The following is a 14,786-nucleotide window of genomic DNA, read 5'->3' as shown; positions in this document are numbered from 1 at the left end:
AAAAAATGTAAGAAAAAATCAACTACTTAAAGATCAAACCAATAATATTTATTTACTCACTCACATACACGCCTATCCTTTTTTCAAATTTGGGGGAAATGAAAAAGAAGAAAATAATTTTTAAATGTCTTGGATGTAAGAAAAATCAATAGAAAGCATTAAAAAAAATGAACAGTACATTTTAAGAAAAGGAAAAATGATTAAGAAAAATAAATAAATAAATTAGTGGTGCATGCCATTGTGCCTTAAGGCAAATTGCTGGAACTTCCCGAACGAAAAATTATTTTCTTTAAAAAGATTAAAAAATTTTTTAAACTTTGAAAAAACTAGATTTTTGGAGAAATTTTAAATTTTTGAAAAAAATATACTTTTTTGAAGAAAAAATTCTTTGTTTTGAAATATTGGAAATTTTGAATTTGATTTTACAGCAATCGTACTGCTTTAGCTGCATGGAGACGAGATATCGAAGCGCGTAGGCGCCGCGTCGCCGTCTTACGGATAAACGATGTTATGAAACCCATAGAAATGTAAACAAAATTTAAACGTATTATTAAATCTCAATTTAAACCTGTCAATGTAGAAGCTTACAAAGCCAATAAAAAATAAATAAAAAAAAACTCCATAAAATATCAGATTATTGGATGTGCCTATGTTTAATGATCATTTTTGAGCGCCAAATCGTTTTTTTCACTTTTTTAAATCAGTTTTTCAGATTGTCAATACAAGTAAAATGTTTTTTGAATTATTAAAATCGGACGCTCCGTTCTTTTAAAAACTGAGTTACCGTTTTTGGCACTTTTTGCCCAGTATCTTCGGAACGGCTAGACCTGCCTTCGCCAAAAACTAACCAGCACATCTCCTTATTAATAGGAATTGAATGTTTTTTTTTGAATTATTTAAATCTGTTGAACAGTGTTCCCGAAATCGTCGACGAAAATTTGTATCCGTACACACGTACACACACACACGCACACATACACACACATACATCCATTTTTTCTAAGGTATGCCAAAATGTTCAGAAACCCTGAAACGTAAAGATACGAGTATATACAAATTTTCATTTTCAATTTTTTTGCGATTACTATAACTTACCCTACGGGAAGTTAAAAAAAAAATCAATAGAGAGCATTGTTAAAAAGATTTGAAGAGTACATTTTAAGAAAAAAAAAAGATATTTTTTCTGTGAATTGCATATTATTATCATTGAAATATTGAAAATACTAAAAGATTAAAATAATAATAATATTATTTTTATTGTGGTATCAACCAAATACCAACGAAATAATGTTACCGTGCAGCGCCCGATGATTTGAATTTATTTAATCATTATTATACATTCTACAAACACAAACCCCGCCATGTATTCAAAATGCAGCTGTTAAAACAGCTTTCTGCAACGCCACGTTGTAGTGGTGACGTGCATGTCATAATAAAGTGTTCAGGCAAAGCAAAGAAGTAAATATTATTTGCTTTAGGTGAGTTTATTACGGAAAAATATATCATGTGATTTTATCTTTTCAAATTTAATTGATTTTTTATTATTGAACAATTGTTGTGAATAAATGCATTTCTAGAAAAATATATTTTTGTGCAATTGTTGATATGTTACATGAGCTGTCAAAGTGAGCTCTTGTTATTGTTGTTTCATAAACAATTTGTTTATAAAAAGTACTGAATAAGATATAATTATTTTTATGTATTGATAATTTGAAATATTTATAAATTTAGAATTTGTTGTAAAATTTGTGCAAATTTAGTTTAAACGTCAGCGGGTGACGTGTATTTTGAGGTTATGTGGTAAATTTTGGATAGTGTCGAGTTGTACTTATTTCTTTTCTGGTATATATTTTAATATAGTAATTAAATTGTTCTATAAATAAATTTTTTAATTTTTCACTAACAAATTAAAATTACGTATTTTAATATTTGGTAATATATTACCGGATATAATTATCCGGTTAAAACAAGTAAGAAATCACTTTTTGACACTTGTAGCATACCAAGTTTATGTTCAAATCAAATATTAATTGATAATTTTTTGTTATCACCCTTATTTTACGTAACAGAATTGTTTAAATGTATTTTTGTCAATAATAATATTTACCATCTCCGTATAAGCCTCGACTGTAATAGTAAGGTTTATTATCTCTTATTTGAGACAATTTAGGTGAAAATCAAGTGTTTGTTTTGCTTGGTATAAAGAAATGTTATTATCAACTTCCATTGTCTGGCATCTACATAAAAGTTTACAATTTACAGTTGAGCGAAACTTATGCTTTAGTATAATTAAAAAGACTTGTTCGATTTCAAACATTTCACTTGTTATAAAGAAATTTCATTATATCGACTGTTGTTATCTATCTTCATAGAAGTTTACGAATAACATTACAGACCCATACTTTTTTAAAATTTGGAGTTGAAATGACCTGAAACATAGAGAAAACCGTAGATAAATAAGCATAAAAGAAATTACCGGAAAAAAAAAATACATAATCAAATTTTAGGGCAAAAACAAACTTTGGGAAAGAAGAACGAATAAAATAATCTCTGAAAAAATATAAATATAGAAAATTCAATAGAAAACATCGAGTAAAAGATTTGAAAATTTTTGGGAAAATTCAATTACAAAATATTTTTTCTGTCGATCGCGTTATTGTCATTGAAATATTGAAACTACTAAAGGATCAAAATAATAACATTTATTCACTCACTCATATGCACTCACATTTTATTATTATTATTATTATTATTATCTTACTATTTCTATTATTGTTATTTTGTTATATATTATTATTTTTCTAGTATTATTTTATTATTCAGAAATTTTATTTATATTATTTATTAATTTTATTTTTATTATTATTTGCTTATATTTTACATTAAATCATATTACGGATATTATTTTCATGTAAATTTTATCCTTTGCTCTTTTATTTATTTAAATTTATATTATTATTTATCAATATTACTTGATGTTAATAAATTAGCAGTTGTAATAATTATTGAAATTAAAAAAAAAAAAAAAAAATATGCACTCACATACTTTTACCGAATTTGGAGTCAGGCTATTAAGAATGACTTGAAACATTGAGAAAACATAAAATTACCTAATCGAATTTTGGGATAAACACATAAACTGAAGATAATTTATATGAAAAACAAGTGTTTGGAATAAAGAAATTTCAATATCGACTTTTATTGTCCAACATCTACACAAAATTTACAATTTAGAGTTTGGCGAAACCTATGCTTTTGTATGATTAAAAAAACTTGTTTGATTTAAAAAAAATCACTTGTTATAAATAAATTTCATTATATCGACTATTGTTATCTAGCATCTACACATTTTTTTTTTTTTTTAATTTTTATTGGCCTCCGCTTTACAGCATTTTAGCCATCTACATTATTCATATTATTTTTTATCATATTCTATACAATTCTTACATATATATTTCTTATACATATATCATAAATACTATCTCTTCTTATATCCTAATCTTCCATTCAATTTTTCTTTGATTTTCATTCTTCTTTTTGTTTCTCAATATGTTCTTCTAATTTTTTAAACTAAACTACTTTTTTCCTTCTTACTTCTAAAACAATTTTTCTTAATCTAATTTAATATTTTATATTTTTAATTCTTGTATTTTTAATTCTTTTAGTCTCTATGTTTACTAATATATTAGTTATTAGTTGTTTGATTTAATTACATTATTTGCTAAATAATGTTGTGCAAAATATTTTATTACATTTGAGAGCATTATCATCACTAATTCTATTTCTTTTCCCTCAGTTGACCATTAACAGGTCAAGATGAAACTGAAGGAGAGTCAGAAGACAGCCAATATAGCCTGGTCACCGGCTACAGTCCATCCAATATATTTAGCAACAGGCACCGCCGCCCAGCAATTGGATTCAAGTTTTAGTACATCCTGTTCATTAGAGATTCTTGGCTTAAATGCCAAAAATAATAATAAAGAATTCGAATCGATCGTAAGTGTCCAGAGTGAGGATAGGTTTTATAAATTAGTTTGGGGTAATCATGGCGACAGAAAAGGTGCCATTGTTGGAGGTTGTGAAGCTGGAAAGATTAAGGTTTATGATGCTGAAAAGTTGATTAATGGAGAGGAAGGACTTATAGCAAAGCAAGAAAAGCATACAGGTTAATATATATAATTTCAGTTAGCAAAAGAAGTTAAGGGTACTGATTAGCATTAATTTTTATTTCAGGGGCTGTTCGAGCTTTAGATTTGAATCCTTTTCAAACAAATTTGCTGTCATCAGGTGCTAGTGAATCTGAAATATACATTTGGGATTTAAATCAAACAGATACACCAATGTCTCCAGGAACAAAAACACAACCGAGTGAAGATATTGTTTCTTTAGCCTGGAACAGACAAGTTAGTCTTTCTTCATACTTACAACAAAATGCAAATATTTATTATTTAAACTTTTAGGTACAACACATTTTGGCATCTTCATTTCCTAGTCGTTGTGTAGTGTGGGATTTAAGAAAAAATGAACCGATTATTAAATTAACGTAAGATATTTGATATTGTCTTGAATTGATTTTAAATGTATTGATTTATGATATGTATTCAATTAATTTTGTAGTGATAGCCAATCACATTTACGATGGTCGTGTGTTTGTTGGCATCCAGAAATAGCTACACAATTAGCCTTATCATCAGAAGATGATCAAAATCCTGTAGTTCAAATATGGGATCTCAGATTTGCTACATCGCCATTAAAAGTTAGTTTGTGAATTATAATTAAATTTCTGGAGCTGGAAGAAAGTAATGTAATTAAAATCATGAACTATATTTTACAGGTATTCCAGAAACATTCTCGAGGTGTGTTATCATTGGCATGGAGTCAACAAGATCCAAGTATATTATTGTCATCCGGTAAAGACAATAAACTCTGTATTTGGGATGCTAACAGTGAAGTTCCTGTGAGTAACATAAATATAATTTATGAAATATCTGACAGTATTATTTATCTGACACTCAATTTTGTTGTTAAAGGGAGGAGAACTTCTTTCAGAACAATGTTTATCTACGCAATGGAATTTTGCAGTAAGTTTAAGTCCACGAGATCCTTCTCTATTTGCTGTGTCAAGTTTTGATGGAGCAATAAGTGCTCACACTCTTATGGGAGGCTCTTTTGTACAGGTACATCATTATTTACTTGGTGCATTTTAGAAATGTAAACCTAGTTTTACTATTTTTAACATAATTATTATAGGAAGTTCAGTCAACAAAAAATATTGCCGATTCCTTTCCTGGCATGGATAATTTCCAACAACAGCAAGCTGCAAATCAGTTTAATTCTGTGAATAATACTGTTGTTCAACATTCAAGTGATCCCTTAAAACCTCCAAAATGGTTAAAGAAGAAAGCTGGTGCTAAGTTTGGGGTAACACACAATTAAAGCTTGTTCACGTTTTGACTATATAATTTATAACTTTGTCATGATTATATACTATTTTTTATCATTTTAGTTTGGAGGTAAACTTATTTCATATACTTCTGAGCGACCAAAAACTGTAGATGTGTCTCAAATGGTAACGGAACCTGAGCTGGTGACTCGATCTCAAGATCTTGAAAGATGTGTACAAAACAATACTTTCTTAGAATATTGTCTTGAAAAGGCAGATCGAACTCAAGATCAAAACGATAGATATTTATGGTACTTCTTAAAGGCCAGATTTGCACCTGACACCAGGGGTGAACTTTTGGATTTATTAGGTAATTACTGAGAATATAAATGATTAATTTTTAAATTCCCATAGGGTAAGTTATAGTAATCGCAAAAAAATCGAAAATGGAAATTTTTATACATCTTTACATTTCAAAACCTTTTGAACATTTTGGCATACCTTAGAAAAAATGAATGTATGTGTGTGTGTGCGGATACAAATTTTCGTCGACGATTTTAGGAACACGGATCAACTGATTTGAATATTTAGAAAACATTCGATTCATGTTGGTAACAAAACGTGCTGATTAGTTTTTGGCAAAGGCAGGTCTAGCGGTTCCGAAGATACGGGGCAAAAAGTGCCAAAAAGGGTACCTCAGTTTTTAAGAGAGCTGAGCGTCTGATTTTAAAAATTCAAAAAAGATTTTACTTGTATTGACAGGGTTAAGAACTGGTTAAATTTTTGGGAGGGCAGGTGTATCGGTTTCAGAGATCTAGCAAAAAAAATGCCTTTTGGCGGTTAAAAATGATCGTTCGACATATGCATAGCAAATTATCAGATATTTTATAGAGGTTTTAAAAATGTGTATCAATTTGTTTGCATTTCTATGGCTTCCGTAACATTGTTTGTCCGTTAGACGGCGACGCGGCGCTTACGCGCTTCGATAATTTGTCTCTATGCTGCTAAAGCAAAAGTTGAAAATTTCCAAAATAAAAAAAACATTTTTTCTAAAAGTTTTTTTTTCCAAAAAAGTCAATTTTTCTCAAAAATTTTAAATTTCTCAAAAATCAAATTTTCTCAAAGATTAAAAAAAATATCCTGTTTTAAAAACAAAAAAACTTTTGGTACGGGAAGTACTAGCAATTTGCCTTAAGGCATGATGCCATACTTCACTAGTTTAATCTTTGATTATGTCTGTTCAAGTATTTTAAAAATTATAATACCTTCAAAGTTAAATTGTTACCACTTTGTTTCAGGATACAAAACTGATGATGTTACACAAAAATTAGGTCAACATGTTCAATTGAGCCAAACAAACCAAGTTGATAATCTTACAGATCAGATGGCAAATCTCAGTCAAGTATGTTTTTTTATAATTTACTATAATATAATTCTATAATTTAATTATTATTATACTATTAATTTTTTTATGAACTGCAATGTTAAATTTTTTCCTATCATCATTTTTCATATCACAATTAAATAAAACATTTTATGTTGTGTGCATTTTTGTATGATTGATATATAGTGATAAATTTTTTACACAGAAATTATTGCGGGTATAATACACTATAATAATATTTTCAATAGATATATTGTTAGCTAAGTTTTGACTGTTTTATCTTTAATTAAATATATACATATACTTATTAATTTATAATTATATAAAAGTGCGATTCTTCTGAATGTGAACCAGATGCAGGAGACTCTGATATCAGCTGTGCTAACTCGGTAAGGTTCTATAAACCATCAAAGTATGTCGTATAATTAAATATTATTCAGCATGACTATTGGTGTATTAGAGTATTTTTATACATATGAATATCGAAACAAGTAAATTAGCATTAAGCGCATGATTTTAGATAAAATTATTGTTATTTTTATTTGAAGCATATATTTTAGCTATAATAAATTCAATAAATTAATAATATTTAATAATGGATATAACTTAGGCTTTTAATCTTAATTATTTATAAGTGTATTTTAATTTATGTTAGGTATTGTCTGTAATTTAGATAACTCAATAATATTTATTTGTTTCATTCTATTTTTTTATTAGGATTTGCGACCAGAATTGAATATCTGAAATATTTTTGTTGAATGAAGTGCACTATGTGTGATTAAGTCATAAATATCATTTAAAATATTTATATCACTTTTATTTTTTTTTTAGTTTTTTATGTATAGCTGTACAGTATTTAATTAATTATTATTGTACTTACAGTATCTCAATTTGTTTGCAGACATCTTCTTACGTAAATAAAATATTTAATTTTTATTTTAGGGTGTTGATGGTTCTGCTGCTTTTGATGCTATTGCAGCTGCCGGACAGAAAGAGATTATAAAGGATCTTAATACTCCTCCCTCCATTCCAGTTAAAATAAATACTGGTGATGGTATGATCAAATTTATCAAATACTATAATCAAGACCATATTAAGAATACACTTCATTTGTTTTGTTTATTTAGATGTCGAAGGTTTGATAACATTAGCTATTTTATCTGGCAATATTGAAGCAGCTGTCGAACTTTGTCTTGATTGTGGTAGAATGGCTGATGCCATAATAATTTCTATCACAGGTAAATTGGCTGATAATTATTTTCAATCTATCATGTATCTTATAATAGAAACATCGAGAGCTGATCTTTTTTAAAAAAAACTATTGCATAATTTTTGTGTTTGTAGGTGGCTCTGAGCTTCTTGCCAGAACCCAACATCGATATCTGGAATCTCAGGCAAAAACAAAATCAGCTTTATCGCATTTAATATCTGGTTTAGTCACTGAAGATTGGTCTCGCATAGTGTCTGAATCGGATCTGGATTCCTGGCGTGAGGTACTTGCTGTTATTTTAAAGAATTGTAATGAAGAAGATGCCTTCAAGGAATATTGCGGTGAGTAAGAATTGAAGAACAAATAAGTGTTCATTATTTCTTAATATATAATGCATATTTACCTGTTTTTCCTTTGATTCACAGAAACTTTAGCCCATCGTTTAACATCAGCTCAACGTTTTCAAGAGGCTGCACTCTGCCACGCGTGTGCTGGTGATGCTGATGCCCTTGCCAAACGTGTTACTAGTGGGGGATCAGGTGATGCTTGTGATGTTAATGCACTTATGGACGCTGTTGAATTGGTGACAGTAATGCGGGCGTCTGCTGCTATGCGTGGGCAGCATCTTGAGGTATCATAATGGCAAAATGTATTGTTTATGATTTTGATTCTAATTGTGATAATTTTATCAGCTTTCTCCATCAACAAGTACATTGTTGACACGGTACGCAATGGAGTTGTCAACTCAGGGATCTTTGGAAACAGCTCTATCACATCTTGGCCAAAAATCCACTGTGCCAGCAGAGCAGACAGAATTGGATGAATTGAGAGATAGACTTTACTGTGCTTTAGGCCTAACTGATCCTTATAGAAAAAATATGGTATGTTTTTGATAAAAAACTAACTATATTTTTGAAGTATTGTATTGTAATTTTTTTGTGAGAACATTTGAAATTTTTACTTTAGCAAGTACAGCAAACCTCACAAAATTCTATGTACCAACAACAGATGAGACAACCTAGCTATTCTCAAGTAAACAGCAATCAAACACCAATGTTCAATACTGGTAAGTTTTTGTACTGCTATAATAGTAATGTATATTACCAACTTAAAAGCTTATAAGATGTAACTATTTTTTATTAATCTATTTATTACAGGATTACCTGGTCAAATTCCAGTTTCCTCAATGATGCAACCACCTAAGCCAATGATGCCACCTACAAATCCAATAATGGCATCTTCCAATCCATTAATGTCACCTCCAGCTATGCCTCAATCAAATCCTATGATTCCAACACAAAGTTCTATACTTTCTCCATCGAGCATGGCTAACCCATTGTCCCAACCATCAATTCTTCAACCGGCTAGCACTCTTATGCAACCTCCTCCAAGCACCGGCATGATGCCACAGCAACAGCAGCAACAACAGTTTGGTCAACCACCAAGTAATGTTTTCCAACCCCCATCTATCGGTTCCACGATGTTCCAATCGCCTAATTTACCACAGGCGCCGCAGCCTGTCCAACCACCGCCGATGCAGCCTCCACCTAGACCTGTGAGTGTTGGATCATCTCATGGTAAGTGAATATCTAGTATTAGTATAAACATTTGTAATGTAATTTCACTCATTTATAAACCAATGTAATTTCACACACGTTGTTTTAGGATCTGTTAGTGGTAGTTCTAGAAGTAAATACATCTTAGATCCTTCTGTACAATCAGGTGTTACCAATCCATATGGTTCTGTATATAACAATACATCATACAATAGTCCAATGCCTTCTAACTCAATGTACAATTCGCCTGTAAATGCCAATACAGGTAATGAGGAAAAAATATGTTATATATTTTGAATACTAATCAAATTTTTTTTTTTAAAGTCACGATGAGCACAATGTCTGGTCAATTCCAACAACCAGCAAGTCTTCTGAATCCTATTAGTTCTCAACCTCAACCAACAAATGCCCTACTTAACCCTATGTTGAATTCACCACAAGGAGGTTAGTTTTAAGGATATTGAAATCATATTTGAGCCATTTTATATAAATTTATTTGCATGTATTTGAACTATAGCGTCAAAACTATCATTTATGGAACTTTACCAACTACTTTTCAGTAAACATAGTTCGATTAAAAATGTTCACTTGTAAATGCTGCCTGATTTATGATCATATCCAAGAACCGATGAATGAATGATAAATGTTTTTATTTATGTCATGTTATTACAGCAGGTTTTGTCAATCAATTCCAACCGCAAGCACCACCTCCTACTCAAATGCCAAGTAGAGCAAACCCTACACCACCACCAGGTTGGAATGATCCACCCGTACTTAATTCTACTAGGAGATCATCGGTGAGTATTGTATATTATATTATATATATATATATATATATATATATATATATATATTTATAAATTTCTAAATTTATGTTTTTATAATAATTGTCAAAAACGAATGAAATATTCAAAGATACTATTATATAGTTAGAAGAAATGTCAGCTCGCCATGCTGGTACCAGATGTTGGCTCAAATCAAAAACTGAAAAGGGAAAGGTGAACTTTGTGTGTGCGTGGGGTTGTGCTTGTTTTGTGTTTTTTTTTTTCTTGGAATTATAAAACTGTTTGAAAATTTATTTAGGATGATAGAATAGAAATTGACAATTCTAATTATTTACACAGTGACAAGTACAAGTGCAAACACTATCTTATTCTAATTGAGTGATTAGAAGTACAAGTGATCTCAGCATTATATTAACTGAGATTTGAGAAACCAACATATGATGGACATATACTAAAAATCAAATCAGAAATGTGCAGCTTGCATAATAATATTTTAGATCATCTATATTGCGTTATATATTAGGTTGGCAACTAAGAAATTGCGGATTTTTGTTAGATAATCAGACATTTTTTTTATGCAACTAAATAACTGCATTCTGTAATGCATTGTTCATTATGATCAATGACTTTTTGTCATCAATCTACATTATTATCCCACTTTCATAAATCTTCCAGTTTTATTAGCAAAAAACTGAATTAGATACAATTTGACACCATCATAATTATTGATCTTCTTTTAATTCATGAAGTTTGTAAAGATTGAAACAAAAAGTCAGAAGGTGCAAGGTAAGGACTATATGGTGGATATGGCAAAACATCCCAACCAAGTTTAAATAATTTTTGTTGAGTGGCCAAAGATATGATATCAATAATGGAATAAATCACCGCTTTTTTTGTCAATTCCAGCCGCTTTTCTTCTGTGTTTTTTAATTTTATTTGTTGTTCAATGTAGACAATAGAATTAATCATTCGGTTGGCCGTAAAACTTTAATATAGACAATTCTTTTGTAATCAACTTCAACTGAACGAAAACTATGCAATCTATCAAAAAACTCTCTTTTACTGATTTACTATTACTTACTATCCAATAACAAAAAGTATTTTAAATTTTGACTACATCAGCAAACTTATAAATTCAATTTAAACCATCTAAGATTGAAAGCCACATTTACCTAGGTGTCAACCTAATAATTATCAAAAACTTGAATCATTTCTATTGTTTTATTTTTAATTATAGGCGCAAAGCATATTCATGCAGACCATCAAGCAACAACTGCACCGATTACACATCCGCTGTTTGGCCAACAGCCACCTCAGCAGCAGCCGATGATGTTGAATTCACAACAAAATCAACAAATGCCAATGTTGAATCCTCAGCAACATCAACAACAGCAACAACAACAGTTCATGAACCCTCAACAACAACACGCGCAATTTAACACGGGGTTACCAAATGCTCCTCCAGCCATGATGAATCAAAACCAACAATTTAATCAGGTTAAAAATCGGTTTAGAAAATATATGTGCATGATAGATTAGTATATTTGCCCTAATTTTTTGGTAAACTTAATCTCTAACATTTTAACAGAATTATAACAATGGATATGTTGATAACTTAAATAACCAAATGCAACAGAAAGTTGCTACACCACCGGCTCCAGAGCCTGTTGAAAAGTTCCCCATTCCAGAAGAGCATATTTATCTTCAAGTTGTGCTAGATGAACTTAGAAACAAATGTGCTCAGCACGCTAATAATCCGGTATTAGAAATATATATAGATATAATAATTTTAGTTTTTTATAATTAATGAATAATATGATTATATTATTATTTTAAAGCAATTGAAACGAAAATTGGAAGATGTATCTAAGAAGTTAGAGGCCTTATACGATATGCTTAGAGAAAATAGAGTAAGTAAGACTCTGTTATTTATTTATTTAAACTATACAAACAATATAATTTGTGTTATTTATTAACTTTCTAATTGCAGTTATCTGATCATACGCTTCAAGTTTTGCATCAAATGGTGTGCAAATGATTCAAATAGGAGACTATGCAGGTTTGTTGCATGAAATAAATATTGTTCAAATAAGTTTAATTAATTAAATAGTCTAGACCATAGGTTTCCAAACTTTTTTGTATTGTGAGGTTCCATATAAGCTACTTTGGGAATAACTGGTCTAGACCAAATGATAACACACTTTGGTGTTCATATTTAAATATGTTGAAATCATCTTGGTATCAAATATTCTATACTTGATATCATATTAACAAAGCATTATATAGGGTATCCCAGAACTTAATGTCAAGCCGAAACTAGGTGATAGTATTGATCCTAAATGTTCTGGAAAAACTTAGAAAAAAAATCCCACATTGTTTGTAAATTATGAGCTTCTAAGTGCAACCTAGCGCTTTAGTGAAGTTATGACCATTTTTCGGTTATATTGCTTCATCATTATTAATTTTGTTCATTTCAACTTTGGAACCGTAGCCGTGAATAAAATTTCTAGCACTACAGTAAAAAATAACACAATTGCCCCAAGTTTTAAATGCACCAGCTTTTGATAAAACTTGCCAACATACTTTAATACTTTATTTTTTGAAAGAAGGGCCACACAGAGTTGACAGATTTAAAAAATTTTAAATTCATAGTTCAACAAAAAAAGTTCTAAAATAAATTCTTGAAAACAATTGTGTTAATTTTTACTGAGGTTCTAGGAACTTTATTCACGGTTGCAGTTCCAAAGTTAAAATAAACAAAATTCACAATGCACTTAAAATCTCAATTTCCAATGCAAAACAAAATTCACAATGCACTTAAAATCTCAATTTCCAAATGTGAGATTTTTTTAAGTAAAACTTCTTTAGGCGCGACTAGGGTGTAAATCAATCAAAATCAATCCAGGGTGCAAATCAAAATCAATATTATCATCCCGTTTTGGCTTGACGTTAAGTTTTGAGACACCATGTATATTTCTTCTATTTTTAAATTTTAATAAATTCTAATGCTGTTTTATCTACATTTTTTTCTATTTTATCAGGTGGTTTAGGTTTGCATACAGCCTTGGTTTCTGGTCCAGACTTTGCTCAAATAGCAAATTTCATGCCGGGACTTAAAGTTTTATTATTATCTGCATCTCAATTACAAGTTGTTCTTCGATAACACGGAAATTAACTTAACAATTAAAACTAACAAGATTAATTCCTGACACCTGTTGCATCGCTTCAGACAAGCGTCTAATTTGAAAGTAAAAATACATTTGAGGTGATTACAAACAGTCATACTTTTGAAGTATTATTTTATACAGCTTGAAATTTATTGAGTTAAATATGTTTATGATATATTAAATGATGTTTGGTTGATATTAATCTCGCCAAATTTAAAATGGCGAGAAACACTCATTATAGAAATTGTGCAATTTATTACAGTGCCTATAGGATTTTTTTCAAAGTTTTCATAGACTTGCGTTCCATTATGATGATTATTTGCAATTTTTCATCATATAATATTTCAAGAACGTGAAAACTGATTTTTCTTTGGGTATGCATATAATCATTCACATCATTTTAATTCTTAATTTAGCATTCATGAATTTTGATAAATCCAAAGCCGTTTACTTTACATAATTTAACTCCGAATAGCAATAGTAGTTCTTATCAACATTTATTACTACATGATGTGAAAAATAAATGCGAGTCTTATATCACAATTGACTTCTCGAACATATTAATTTCACATTTTCAAATAACATTTATGTCGTCATCTGCCCATGAGTATGAATAAGTCTAGGCAATTTGAAAGCATTAGCGAAAGGAGCCAAAAATTAATTCATGTTTAAAAATTATTTTAGAATTAGTCAAATAAAAATTACGTTGCAATAAGATTCTATTCTGTATTGTTAAACAAATTATATTTTAATCTTGAGGCATTTTAGAATTGTAAATAGTTTTAGAAGATGTATTAAAAGTAATAATTAATAGTTTATTTATATACATAAATATAATTGACACAAATTTGTACTGATATCCTAATAAAAAAGAAAACGTGAGGATTTGTTAAATCGATTTGAACTACAATGCTTTGATTTTTCTCGTTTTGTTGAAAATCTTATTTTAAAACTATAGTTCAATTGGCGGCAATGTACATTATTATTGAAGGAAAAGTTGATTTTCATTAGAAAACTTGATTTTTAGTTTTAGGTCATTCTGAATCGTTTGGTACTAAAATTGGATATAAAGTATGTATCTATAATGTGTATATATTGTAACAAAAACTTGGCTTCCCTTCGACGTTTTCTCAAAAATGGATGCGGTGATGTAAAAAAAAGTGTTTGCGTAAGGTTTACATACCATAGAAGTAAAACTTATTTGCTACTAAATATATCATATAACAATTTTGAATAATGTTTATTAGTAATATGATAACACTCGTGATGCACACATTTACTAGTGTCAACCATTATACACA

The 14,786-nt window shown here is 29.6% G+C and overlaps 1 protein-coding gene across 1 annotated transcript; it reads left to right on the top strand.

The window, feature by feature from the left end:
* Positions 1-1,407: 1,407 nt before the first annotated feature.
* On the top strand, positions 1,408-13,522 carry LOC113374644 (protein transport protein Sec31A-like). The gene is given in 28 exon segments (XM_026614620.1): positions 1,408-1,478; positions 3,797-4,165; positions 4,234-4,403; positions 4,461-4,543; positions 4,618-4,756; positions 4,835-4,957; positions 5,031-5,177; positions 5,251-5,421; positions 5,507-5,753; positions 6,682-6,785; positions 7,710-7,821; positions 7,895-8,005; positions 8,112-8,318; positions 8,403-8,608; positions 8,670-8,858; positions 8,944-9,043; positions 9,135-9,554; positions 9,643-9,798; positions 9,858-9,977; positions 10,206-10,330; positions 10,463-10,531; positions 10,617-10,656; positions 11,556-11,815; positions 11,907-12,077; positions 12,157-12,228; positions 12,309-12,344; positions 12,347-12,377; positions 13,360-13,522. Coding segments are annotated over 27 exon segments (4,080 nt in total). The 5' UTR covers positions 1,408-1,478; positions 3,797-3,816; the 3' UTR covers positions 13,482-13,522.
* The last annotated feature ends 1,264 nt before the right edge of the window (positions 13,523-14,786 follow it).

Source organism: Ctenocephalides felis, unplaced genomic scaffold, assembly GCF_003426905.1.
Source record: "Ctenocephalides felis isolate EL2017-DRISC unplaced genomic scaffold, ASM342690v1 CF-g0.4_SCAFFOLD_01886, whole genome shotgun sequence".
Lineage (NCBI taxonomy): Eukaryota > Metazoa > Arthropoda > Insecta > Siphonaptera > Pulicidae > Ctenocephalides > Ctenocephalides felis.
Note: the sequence above shows the minus strand (reverse complement) of the source record. Positions and strands in the feature narration are given on the sequence as shown.